The sequence below is a fragment of the Erythrolamprus reginae genome, chromosome 11 (genome assembly GCF_031021105.1).
Source record: "Erythrolamprus reginae isolate rEryReg1 chromosome 11, rEryReg1.hap1, whole genome shotgun sequence".
NCBI classification, from domain to species: domain Eukaryota; kingdom Metazoa; phylum Chordata; class Lepidosauria; order Squamata; family Dipsadidae; genus Erythrolamprus; species Erythrolamprus reginae.
In genome coordinates this window covers 9,883,831-9,896,775 of record NC_091960.1, presented here as the reverse complement: position 1 = coordinate 9,896,775, position 12,945 = coordinate 9,883,831, and the positions used below count along the sequence as shown (strand labels likewise).

The 12,945-nt window shown below is 43.6% G+C and overlaps 1 protein-coding gene across 4 annotated transcripts in view; it reads left to right on the top strand.

Moving 5' to 3' along the window:
- The window catches only part of LSR (lipolysis stimulated lipoprotein receptor), a 55,035-nt gene that overhangs the window by 25,004 nt on the left and 17,086 nt on the right, over positions 1 to 12,945 (top strand). For 2 of the 4 annotated variants that reach the window (XM_070763963.1, XM_070763965.1), the window contains exons 3-4: positions 4,418 to 4,537; positions 9,009 to 9,065. In XM_070763963.1, the coding sequence (XP_070620064.1) occupies positions 4,418 to 4,537; positions 9,009 to 9,065 (177 nt within the window). The remainder of the gene's footprint in view (positions 1 to 4,417; positions 4,538 to 9,008; positions 9,066 to 12,945) is intronic. The other 2 variants (XM_070763964.1, XM_070763966.1) reach the window with 1 other exon arrangement.

The window sequence follows — 12,945 nt, the reverse complement described above, 5'->3', positions numbered from 1 at the left end:
CTATAAAGTTTGGGAGGGGGGATTTGTAGATTTGGTTCTGAAGTACCCCTCTATGACAGAAATATAAAAAAATATCTAGAGAGTGACCTTTCTTTTTTTTCTTTTTTTTCCTTTTTAATTTCTTTATTGAGTTTTCACATATAGTTCAAATCACACATTAACCATCATATACAATGTATCCAAATTAAGCAATCATATACAGTTCTAAACATACAGCATTAGAATAGAATAGAATAGAATAGAATAGAATAGAATTTTTATTGGCCAAGTGTGATTGGACACACAAGGAATTTGTCTTGGTGCCTATGCTCTCAGCGTACATAAAATAAAATATACATTTGTCAAGAATTTATTTATTTATTTATTTATTACTTAGATTTGTATGCCGCCCCTCTCCGAAGACTCGGGGCGGCACTTGTGGTACAACACTTAATGATTGTCATAGGGGTCAAATAAGCAATGAAGAAGCAATATTAATAAAAATCTTAGGATATAAACAACAAGTTACAGTCATACAGTCAACATGGGAGGAAATGGGTGAAAGGATTAACCATTAATATTACACACAGTTTCATACAATCCATAGACCAATGTGTAGCATACAGCAGGTACATAGCCCAATATTTAACACACAGCACTATTAAGCACACAGCTATCTATTAGCACACAGAATATTAAGCACACAGCAATACTTTAAACTTAGCACACAGCAATATAGCAAGCATTATCAAGACTCACCGCAATAGACATCAACAACCAAAAATACAATGCAACGCAACTCAATACAATAGAGAGCAGCACATCTGTCTCCCTTTTATGGCTAATTGCAGCCTAGCCCTTAAAGTAACATTATACTATTTGTAGATTTGGTTCTGAAGTACCCCTCTATGACAGAAATATAAAAAAATATCTAGAGAGTGACCTTTCTTTTTTTTCTTTTTTTTCCTTTTTAATTTCTTTATTGAGTTTTCACATATAGTTCAAATCACACATTATTCTGTTTTACAGATTATAAACTATCTCTATTAAAATTCTTATAATAGATTTTTACCTGTTACATTCCATTATATACATTATATTTCATACTATTATATTCTTATATTTGTTATATTCAATAACTGGTAAATAAAACTTTTTACAAGGTAGCTGTAAATTGTTTCCATTGTACTGTTGCTTCTTATTATATTGTTTCTATATTCTCTTTTGAACCCATTCATGCCATTTTTGACCTTTCTATATAATAGGCTATTTTTGTGAAATAGCGTATCACTCATGCTTTTTAAAGTTACTCATACTTTTTGAAGTTACTCATGTGCCACAAGATAGTTTATACATATCGGTATAGTGATGTAGTAATGGGAGGGAATGAACTAATAGTTTAAAAAATTCCAAAAAGAGGAAATTTGGCTAATTTCCTCCCCTCTCCCCTACCAGCCTTGCTAATATCTTGCAACACCAAAGATACAATTACGTTATAACACATTTTAGCTGTTGGTTTATGATGCTACTAAAGAATGAGTAACCAGGTCACCTGAATCTTCCTATACTATGCTGGGAACAGAACCACAACGATGCAGTGACTCAGATATTGGCTTGGAATGAGAGACCCAAGTTTTGTTCCTCCTTCAGAAGTTCACCGAATGGCTTTGGGCAATTCAGTTTCTCACAGCTTGCCTACTTCACATAGTTGTGGTTGAGGGCAAAGAAAGAAAGAGGGAGCACCATGGATGTTACTTGAATTTCTGCAGGAAACAAGATAGACTATAACCATAACCAATACACAAGCATCTTATCAGACAGCTCCGTTCATTCCTTTATTCAAACAAGAAATGGATTTGGATAATAGGAAAATAGGTAAATAATAACAGATTAGAAGCAAAGAAACATAGAAGATTGATGGTAAAAAAAGACCTCATGGTCCATCTAGTCTGCCCTTATACTATTTCCTGTATTTTATCTTAGGATGGATATATGGTTGCCGATCAGTTTCCGGTCACAATTCAAAGTGTTGGTTATGACCTATAAAGCCCTTCATGGCACCGGACCAGATTATCTCAGGGACCACCTTCTGCTGCACGAATCCCAGCGACCAGTTAGGTCCCACAGAGTGGATCTTCTCCGGGTTCCGTCAACTAAGCAATGTCGCCTGGCGGTACCCAGGGGAAGAGCCTTCTCTGTGGTGGCCCCGGCCCTCTGGAACCAACTCCCCCCAGAGATTAGAACTGCCCCCATCCTCCTTGCCTTTCGTAAACAACTTAAAACTCACCTCTGCCGCCAGGCATGGGGGAATTGAGATCCTCTTTCCCCCTAGGCCTTTACAATTCCATGCATACTATGTATGTATGTATGTTGGGTTTTTATATTAATGTATTTTTAATAATTTCTAATACCAAATTACTATTGTACACTGTTTTATTGTTGCTGTTAGCCGCCCCAAGTCTCCTGAGAGGGGCAGCATACAATTCAAATGAATGAATGAATGAATGAATGAATGAATAAATAAATAAATAGAAACATATATATATATATATATGTTTATCCGAGGCATGTTTAAATTCAGTTACTGTGGATTTACCTACCACGTCTGCTGGAAGTTTGTTCCAAGCATCTACTACTCTTTCAGTAAAATAATATTTTCTCACATTGCTTCTGATCTTTCCCCCAACTAACCTCAGATTGTGCCCCCTTGTTCTTGTGTTCACTTTCCTATTAAAAACACTTCCTTCCTGAACCTTCCTGAACCCTTTAACATATTTAAATGTTTCGATCATGTCCCCCCTTTCCCTTCTGTCCTCCAGACTATACAGATTGAGTTCCTGATAAGTTTTATGCTGAAGACCTTCCACCATTTTTATAGCCCGTCTTTGGACCCGTTCAATTTGATCAATATCTTTTTCTACGTGAGGTCTCCAGCCTTTCTCCTAGTTTCCTCGTTTTTTTTATTATCCTGGGCACATTCAGCTGATCATTGCGAAGTGCATAAATAATTTCTTTATTTTTAACCAGACTCAGGTTTAAGTACTGCGGTGGTGCAACCTTGATGCAAAAATACTGTAGTATAGGGCAGTGATGGCAAACCTTTTCGGCACTCGGTGGAAACATCACGCGCATGTGTGCTCGTCGCAGCTGCACTCCGGAAAAGCCAAACCTCTCGGTTCTAGGACGCATGCGCACTCCATAATCAGCACACCAATTTTTGGCACTGCTGCACGCATAAAAGACAGCTGATCGTCACATGTGCGCATGTGCGCTAGAAACCCAGTGGATAAACAAGCAAAGCCATGCTTGCCCGGTGATGTGGCTTCGCGTGCTACTTTGGACACATGTGCCTTAAGTTCACCATCAGGGGGAGAGGGAATTAATATGTTGGGGCCTGGATGGGTGTCAACAAACTCAAACTCAACCCAGACAAGACGGAGTGGCTGTGAGTCTTGCCTCCCAAGAAGGACAATTCCATCTGTCCATCCATTACCCTGGGGGGAGAACTACTGACCCCCTCAGAGAGGGTCCGCAACTTGGGCGTCCTCCTCGATCCCCAGCTGACATTGGAACATCATCTTTCGGCTGTGGTGAGGAGGGCGTTTGCCCAGGTTCGCCTGGTGCACCAGTTGCGGCCCTATTTGGACAGGGAGTCATTGCTCACAGTCACTCATGCCCTCATCACCGCGAGGTTCGATTACTGCAACGCTCTCTACATGGGGCTACCTTTGAACAGTGTTCGGAAACTTCAGATCATGCAGAATGCAGCTGCGAGAGCAATCATGGGCTTCCCCAAATATGCCCATGTTACACCAACACTCCGCAGTCCGCATTGGTTGCTGATCAGTTTCCAGTCACAATTCAAAGTGTTGGTTATGACCTATAAAGCCCTACATGGCATTGGGCCAGAATACATCCAGAACCACCTTCTACCGCACGAATCCCAGCGGCCGATAAGGTCCCACAGAGTTGGCCTTCTCCGGGTCCCGTCAACCAAACAATGTCGTTTGGCGGGCCCCAGGGGAAGAGCCTTCTCTGTGGCGGCCCCTGCCCTCTGGAACCAACTCCCCCCAGAGATTAGAACGGACCCCACCCCTTTGTCGCCAGGCATGGGGGAGTTAGGGTATTCCTTCCCCTAGGCCATTACGAGTTATGTATGGTATGTTTGTGTGTATGTTTGGTTTTTTATAATAAGGGTTTTTAGTTGTTTTATTAAATTGGATTGTTACATGTTGTTTTTTTAATCGTTGTTAGCCGCCCCGAGTCTGCGGAGAGGGGCGGCATACAAATCCAATAAATAATAATAATAATAATAATAATAATAATAATAATAATAATAATAATAAATGAAGAATATACTTTATTTGAGTTTCTGTTTGAGGAGTTGATTTTTGTGTCCATTTTGACAGTTTCTTTTTCCCCCTCTCCATTCTTGTAGATGCTGACCTCAGCATAGAGCAAACCGCTTGGGGGGACAGTGGTGTTTATTACTGCACTGTGACATCTTCCCAAGATTTGCAAGGCAACAACGAAGCCTACGCTGAACTCCTTGTATTGGGTAAGTGAGGACACTCTTACTGCATGCAAATAATAGGAAAGACAACAGGATATCTTAATCCCATTAGTCTCCCAAAGGTAGGAAGGCACTTGGGTGATCTCGCTTACAAAACTGGACACATCACCCCCCATCCATTAAAAGGGTAACATTTGGTTTTGATTTGCCTGCAGAAGGAATGAGTTCACGCCATACGGCTCCTATTACTGAAAAAGCATCCTTATTGCTCACACAGAAATGCACAAAGCCTTGGTTCACACCTGCACCAAAGGATAGCGTGGTTGGGTTGGCTTGGTTTTACATAGCATATTGGGAAATCTAGCCATTGTGGTGTATGCGTAAATCATGGTTTAAGGCTTTGCCTGTTGCAGGGACCAATATTTGGCTCAGCAAAGCATGACCGATGACCATTGTAGTGTGAAACATATATATATAACCATGCGTGGTAGATAAATCCACAGTAACTGAATTTAGACATGCCTGGGATAAACATATATCCATCCAAAGATAAAATACAGAAAATAGTATAAGGGCAGACGAGATGGACCATGAGGTCTTTTTCTGCCGTCAGTCTTCTATGTTTCTATGTTTCTATGCCAAGGAGAAAGCATACAACTTTTCTCCCACTTGATTCATATTTTTATTTGCAGATTTGGGCTTTTCTTGTTTTTAAGTAGGAGGGAAATTTCAGAATTACCACCTTCCCACTCCCAGTCGTTTGTGTTTTGAAGTGAAGCACTTAATTCTACTCTACTCTTGCTGCCCTCCACCTCCCGATATCTGTATAGGTCCAGCCCGAGAATTAGAGAATATGTGTTTCATTAGCACTCTTCTGCTTCCTTTACTGTGTCCTAGTCTTGCAATGTCTGCTTAATTTCCAGCTATGTCAGTCCCAGTGTCTTGCCTGCAATAGCCCAAAGTGCTACTTCTCTCTCTGTCACCATCTTTTTCATACCTAAGTATGTCTGTGCGCGAGTTCCTCCCGCTAGAGCAGGGGTGGACAATTAATTTTTGCCAAAGGGCCGCATGAGAAATTGGGATGGTTTTAGAGGGCCGGACTAATATAATTAACTCAGTTCTACCCAATACTGTATATTATTGGGTAGAACTGAGTTAATTATATTATAATTATATTATATATTATATATTATAGTGTTCCCTCGATTTTTGCAGGGGATGCGTTCTGAGACTGCCCGCGATAGTCGAATTTCCGCGAAGTAGAGATGCGGAAGTAAATACACTATTTTTGGCTATGAACAGTATCCCAAGCCTTCCCTTTACACTGTAAAACCCTAAATTGCAATTTCCCATTCCCTTAGCAACCGTTTATATTATTACTCACCATGTTTATTTATTAAAGTTTATTTTAAAAAATATTTATTAAAGGCAGACGAAAGTTTGGTGATGACATATGACGTCATCGGGCGGGAAAAACCGTGGTATAGGGAAAAAACCCGCAAAGTATTTTTTAATTAATATTTTTGAAAAACCGTGGTATAGACATTTCACGAAGTTTAAACCCGCGAAAATCGAGGGAGCACTGTATATATTATATATTGTATATTATATATTATATATTATATATTATATATTATATATCTTGAACACCCGATTCTTATCTAGAAAAGTTGGACTGACCTCCCTCCGCGGGCTGGTCACAGACAGTGGGCGGGCCGCATCTGGCCCTCGGGCCGCATCTTGCCCAGGTCTGCGCTAGAGGGAGCAGACCAAGGATAAGAAATTTGTGTGCCCCCTGGTAACCTTGGATGCACACAGTATTATTGTCCTGACGTTGGGCTTCATGTTAACAGCACTGAGAGGGCCTGTTTCCCTTCAGATAGCAGAGTCTCCAAAGAAAGACTGTCATTTCCTGTCTCAGTTTCTGCCAAACTCCTCGCTGAGAGCTGCGATGGATGGATGGTGCACCTCCTAGTGCCAGGATAAATTGTTCAAACAAACAAGCTGTTAGCATTCCACACTGGGCTAACCAATGTTGGAATACCAAGCTTCAAAACAGAGTATATGTGGCAGTAGCGGCTGTTCAGCCAATAACAGACCAATATAGTAAAGGTATAGTAAAGAGTAGTAGATGCTTGGAACAAACTTCCAGCAGACGTGGTTGGTAAATCCACAGTAACTGAATTTAAACATGCCTGGGATAAACATAGATCCATCCTAAGATAAAAAAACAGGAAATAGTATAAGGGCAGACTAGATGGGCCATGAGGTCTTTTTCTGCCGTCAATCTTCTATGTTTCTAAGGTATAAATATTATTCACAATGTATACAATAGATTAACCAGCATATACAGTCAGCTACATACATATCCAAATTAAGCAATCATATACAGTTCTAAACATACAGCATTAACCATTAGTATTACACACAGTTTCATGCAATACCATAATACTATCCATAGACCAACGTTTAGCATACAGCAGGTACATAGCCCAATATTTAACACACAGCAGTATTAAGCACACAGCTATATATTAGCACACAAAATATCTACGGAGAGGGGCGGCATACAAATCTAATAAATAAATAAATTAAGCACACAGCAATATTTTAGCACACAGCAATATAGCAAGCATTATCAAGACTCACCGCAATAGCCACCAACAACCAAAAATACAATACAATGCTACTCAATACAATAGAGAACAGCACATCTGTCTCCCTTTTATGGCTAATTGCAGCCTCGCCCTTAAAGTAACATTATACTATTTCCTCTAAGCATACATTGCTGGTGAGTTCATATATTGACAAACCCAACCAGTGCAGTACGTAGTACTGGTTCTCAAACAAAAAGTATGACCTTATCTGGGAAGGGAACTCTTTCAAACATACTGCTCCGTAAAAGGTGTGTTTGGGTGTGTTTGCACCTTCCTTTTCTGGACTTAGAGGCCCTTGGCAATGCTCTGCATAAGCACCCAGCTTGTCAGCTTTCCTCATATATAGGAGACGAAAGCCGTAAGCTTAAACGCTCATCATTTCTCTGCTGAAAGAATTATGCCTTGCTTGTGTGGAGATAAGCCATCGAGGAAGGGAAAATACATTTTCTCCATGTTCTTCCCTGGGGCCAGTTTGTTTGAAAGGTTTGAAACCAATATTAAAAAAAAGAAGCCGAAAACCCATCTCAGGTATAATCATTACGGATCAGCCAAATTGACTTGCTAAATACAGTAATACCTCGTTTTACGAACTTAATTGGTTCCGGAAGTAGGTTCGTAAGGTGAAAAGTTCGTAAGACGAAACATTGTTTCCCATAGGGAACAATGTAAAAGCAATTAATGCGTGCAAAGCTCCGCCCATGGAATTCCCTATTGGGATTCCCCACCTCCTTTCCAGTCTCCAGATCGGCCGAAAACGCCGCTGCCGATCGCAAAAACGGCGCTCCGCTGAGAAGCGCCCGGCTGTTTCAGAAGGTGACAGCCGGGCGGCGGCGCTTCTCAGTGGCCTCCCGAACCCAAACCTGAAAAGTTTGGGTTCGGGAGAACGCTGAGAAGCCCCCCGGCTGTTTCAGAAGGTGACAGCCAGGCGGCGGCACTTCTCAGTGGCCTCCCAAACCCGAAAAGTTTGGGTTCATGAGAACGCCGAAAAGCCCCCCGGCTGTTTTAAAAGGTGACAGCTGGGCGGCGGCGCCCAGCGGAGCGCCATTTTGCGATCTGTGGTGGGTTCGTAAGCTGAAAAAAGTTCGTAAGAAGAGGCAAAAAATTTCTGAACCCCGGGTTCGTATCACGAGGGGTTCGTATCACGAGGTACCACTGTAATTGAGAGAGCCCGAAGGTTAGTAGATTACTGACAATATTTCAAACGTCTTGTATTAGCTCTTGGGGCAGGTTCCTCTTACCTTTTCTTACCAGTGCGCTGCATGCGCATCACAAAATTTTGTGCGTTCCCGAGTGCTTCCGCGCATGTGCAGAGGGACGATTTTCCTTCTGCGCATGCTCGGAGAGATGAAAAATCACTGAAAATTAGAAAAAAAAGATGGCAGCACGCACGGACCGGCAAAGACAGCACCCGAGCCGTTGTGCCAAAATTGTGCAATCGGTGGGCCATTACTGGAGCGGCACAGTGGACCACACCACTAGGGACCCACCTCTGATTAGCTCGGTGTGAACTCTTAATTCTTGGTGTGGAACAGCAGTGACCTTGTCTTCAAATTTGGCAACTTTAAGAGATGCTCAGTTTTTTTGCTTCCGCGCACGAAAAAACGCGCCAAAACACAGGCGCACCTGCATCTCCGCACGCAATTCTGCTACCTGCCCAGGTGCAGTAGCAGAATTGTGCTGGACGCCGCTAGCACCCAGAGCCACGGGGGCGAGTACATATCACTGTTCCACCTGAGCAGCCCACCTCGGATGAAGCCTGCCCCTTCCAGTGTAACTCTGGCTCAGAAAGCTTTACTTCTGTGTCCGCCAGATGTCTTGGTAACTTTTTCCTGTTGTTGTTTTTTTGTTTTGTTCTGTAGGCAAGTCTCCCGGTGTCTCTGAGCTTTTGCCAGGCTTTCAGATAGGGCATTTGGAAGGTACTGCCTTTTTTCTTCCATGCTTAACTTTTCGGAGGGGTTGGGAAAGGGTTGGCATCACTCCCTGCTATTTTAATTTTTTCCCCCCTCCTTGAATTTCTCAAAGTTAGACGTAGAAGCTGCTTTTGGAATGCCACGGGTTCTGAAATGCTTGCCTGTCTGTCTGTCTTTCTTTCTCATTTACTGTGACCATGTTTGTTCTCCTACGTCGTAAAAACGTGCCCCTCGGCACCATTTGCAAAAACTGTGGGCTTTAGAGCAAAAGGGATACCGTATGGCGAAGCTTTGGGCCGAGTTGCAAAGGCAGTCCATAGTCTGCTTCGTACCTCTTACTTTCTGGGATGTCGGGTGTGGACGCTGGGATGTGCGCTTCCCTTCCTGTACTAACTGTTCATGACAAGCTGGTGTACGGTGGGGCGCCTCGTTGGGAAAAGCCACTTCTGAGCCTAAAGTGTTCCAGCGGTCCTCTGCCCTTGTTCTGTGGCCCCTTTGGAAATACAGTGATACCTTGTCTTACAAACTTAATTGGTTCCGGGACGAGGTTCTTAAGGTGAAAAGTTTGTAAGACGAAACAATGTTTCCCATAGGAATCAGTAGAAAAGCGATTAATGTGTGCAAGCCCAAAATTCACCCCTTTGCCAGCCGAAGCACCTGTTTTTGCGCTGCTGGGATTACCCTGAGGTTCCCTTCCATAGGAAACCCCACCTCCGGACTTCTGTGTTTTTGCGATGCTGCAAGGGAATCCCAGCAGGGGAATCCCAGCATCGCAAAAACGAGCGGTTCGCTGGCAACGGAAGTCTGGAGGTGGGGTTTTCCAGCGAAGGGAGCATCAGTGAAATCGCAGCATCACAAAAACACCAAAGTCCTCGAAACCTCACCTCCGGACCTCGTGTGTTTTTGCGAGCCTCAGGGGAATCCCAGCAGTGCAAAAACGGGTGCTTCGCTGGCAACGGAAGTCTGGAGGCGGGGCATCCCAGCCGCGGCGTTGGGTTTGTAAGGTGAAAATAGTTTGTAAGAAGAGGCAAAAAAATCTTAAACCCCGGGTTTGTATCTCGAAAAGTTTGTATGACGAGGCGTTTGTAAGACGAGGTATCACTGTACCTTTCTGGCAGTGATGGGTTGCTTTCGGTTCAGTCCAGTTCTGTGAAACGGTAGCAGTGCCGGTGGGAGGCTCCGTCCACCCACCCAAGATGCTTCTGCACATGCGCAGAAGCATTGCGCACCATGCCAACCAGTAGCAACGGGTTTTAGAACCTGCTAATGCTTTCTACAAAGTGCAAAATGAGGTGAAGAGTCTCCCTTGTTGGAGTTGATAGGCGACCGCTTAAATAAATGTTTTTTCAGATGCCCTAGTAGTGGGTTCCTACTGGTACGGTCGACGCCATTGTACCGGTAGCGAAAATTGAGCTGCGTGCACTGTTCTGTGTCTTTGGCATGCGCATCCATGCATTCGACTGAGATTTTGCTTCTGCGCATGTGCAGAAGTGAAAAAACCCAAAATGTCTCTCAAGAACATGTTCCCTGACAAAATTTTGCTTTCTGTACATGCGCAGAAGCAAAATCATGCTCAGATGCGCATGCATGCCGGAACTGCAGAGCTGTGCCTGCAGCGCACCAATAGCAGCAGGAGCGGCAACGCCTGCCTGCCCTAAGGTATTTGGTAGGTGGGGAATTCCACATTGTCACGAAGCCTAAATTGTCACTATAATAAAATCCAATATTTTACAAATAACATAGAGGTGGGTGGGTGGGTGGGGGAAATGTTAAGAATCAGTGTCATCCATCACAGGGAATATGTCCAAGTGAAATGAAATCAGAACGGGTAGTCCTCGACTTACAACAGTTCGCTTAGGGACCGTCGGAAGTTACGACGACCCTGAAAAAAGGGACTTATGACCATTTTTCACACTTACGACCTTTCAAGCAGTCCTCTGATCATGTGATCAAAAATTCAGATGCTTGGCAACCTGTTCATATTTACGACCCTTGAGGTCATGTGATCCCCTTTTGCGACCTTTGGATAAGCCAGTGGTTCTCAACCTGGAGGTCGGGACCCCTTTGCGGGTCGAACGACCATTTCACAGGGGCTACCTAAGATCACAGGAAAAGACAAATTTCCCATGGTGTTAGGAACTAAAGCTTCTATTCTGGCACCTTGGAACATATTTTTACAATCCGACCAATCAGGCGTTTACAGTGGGGGTGTCCCTCTGACCTTCCTGCCAATCACCTTAAAGCTCTGTTGGGAGAATTGGCGCTTGGGGGTCACCACAATATGAGGAGCTGTATTAAGGGGACGCAGCATTAGAAAAGTTGAGAACCACTATGATTAGCAGAGTCAATGGGGGAAGCCAGATTCACTTAACAACTGGGTTACTCAGTTATCCGCTGCAGTGATTCATGTAACGATTGAGACAAGAATGTTCGTAAAATGGGGAAAAATTCACTTAGCAAATGTCTCACTTAACAACAGACATTTTGGGGTCCATAGGGGTCATAAGTCGAGGACTCCCTGTATAAAGAGGAACGTGGAAATTACATTTGAAATGACGGTAGCCGGCTGAAGAGGTCAGTTTATTCCCACCCTTTGCTAAACAAGGACTGCTGTCTTAAAGCCTAGGGCAGGGGTCTCCAAAGCAGTGTTTTTCAACCAGTGTGCCGCGAGACATGGTCAGGTGTGCCACGAGGCTCAGCAAGAGAGAGAGAGAAAGAAAGCAAGAGAGGGAGAGAAAGAAAGAGAAAGAAAGCAAGAGAGAGAGAAGGAAAGAGAAAGAAAGAAAGAGAGAGAAAGAAAGAGAAAGAAAGCAAGAGAGAAAGAAAGAGAAAGAAAGCAAGAGAGAGAGAGAAAGAAAGAGAAAGAAAGCAAGAGAGAGAGAAAGAAAGAAAGAAAGAGAAAGAAAGCAAGAGAGAAAGAGAAAGAAAGCAAGAGAGAGAGAAAAAGAAAGAGAAAGAAAGCAAGAGAGAGAGAAAGAAAGAAAGAGAAAGAAAGAAAGCAAGAGAGAGAGAGAGAGAAAGAGAGGCAGGGAAGGAGGGAGAGATAGAAAGAGAGCAAAAAGAGAGGAAGGAGGGAAGAGAGAAAGAGGGAGAGAAATAGAGCAAAAGGGAGGAAGAGAGAGAGAGAGAGAGATTTTTTTTGCCCAAACTTTTTAGCCCCCCCCCCACTCTCCCCCCCCCCCCGCTCAAGGTGCCCCATTATTTTGTATATGTAAAAAATGTGCCGCAGCTCAAAAAAGGTTGAAAATCACTGCTCCAAAGGGTGAAATTCAGGAAAAAATCCCTACTGGTTCTGTAGGCTTGGCTTGTTGGGCCTGGCAGGGGAAGGATACTGCAAAATCCCCATTCCCTCCCCTCTCCTGGGGGAGGGATTATTGCAAAATCTCCGTTCCCACCCGGCTCTGGGGCCAGCCAGAGGCGGGATTTGCCGGTTCTCCAAACTTCTCAAAATTTCCATTGCTGATTCTCCAGAACCTGTCAGAACCAGCTGAATTTTTACCCCTGGTGTCCAATCTTGGGAATTTTAAGAATTGTGGACTTCAACTCCCAGAATTCCTCAGCCAGCAAAGTTCCCAAGATTGGAGACCCCTGGTTTAGAGCAGTGATTTTCAACCTTTTTTGAGCCGCGGCACATTTTTTACATTTACGAAACCCTGGGGCACATTGAGCGGGGGGGGAGGGGGGGGCTAAAAAAAGTTTGGACAAAAAAATTATCTCTCTTCCTCCCCTTCGCTCCATTTCTTTCTCCCTCCATCTTTCTCTCCTTTCCTTCCTCTTTCTCTCTCTCTCCATCCCTCTTTCTTTCTCTTCCTTCCTTCCTCTCTTTTTTGCTGTCTTTCTCTCTCCATCCCTACGTCCCTCTATGTCTTTCTCTCTCTCTCCTTCC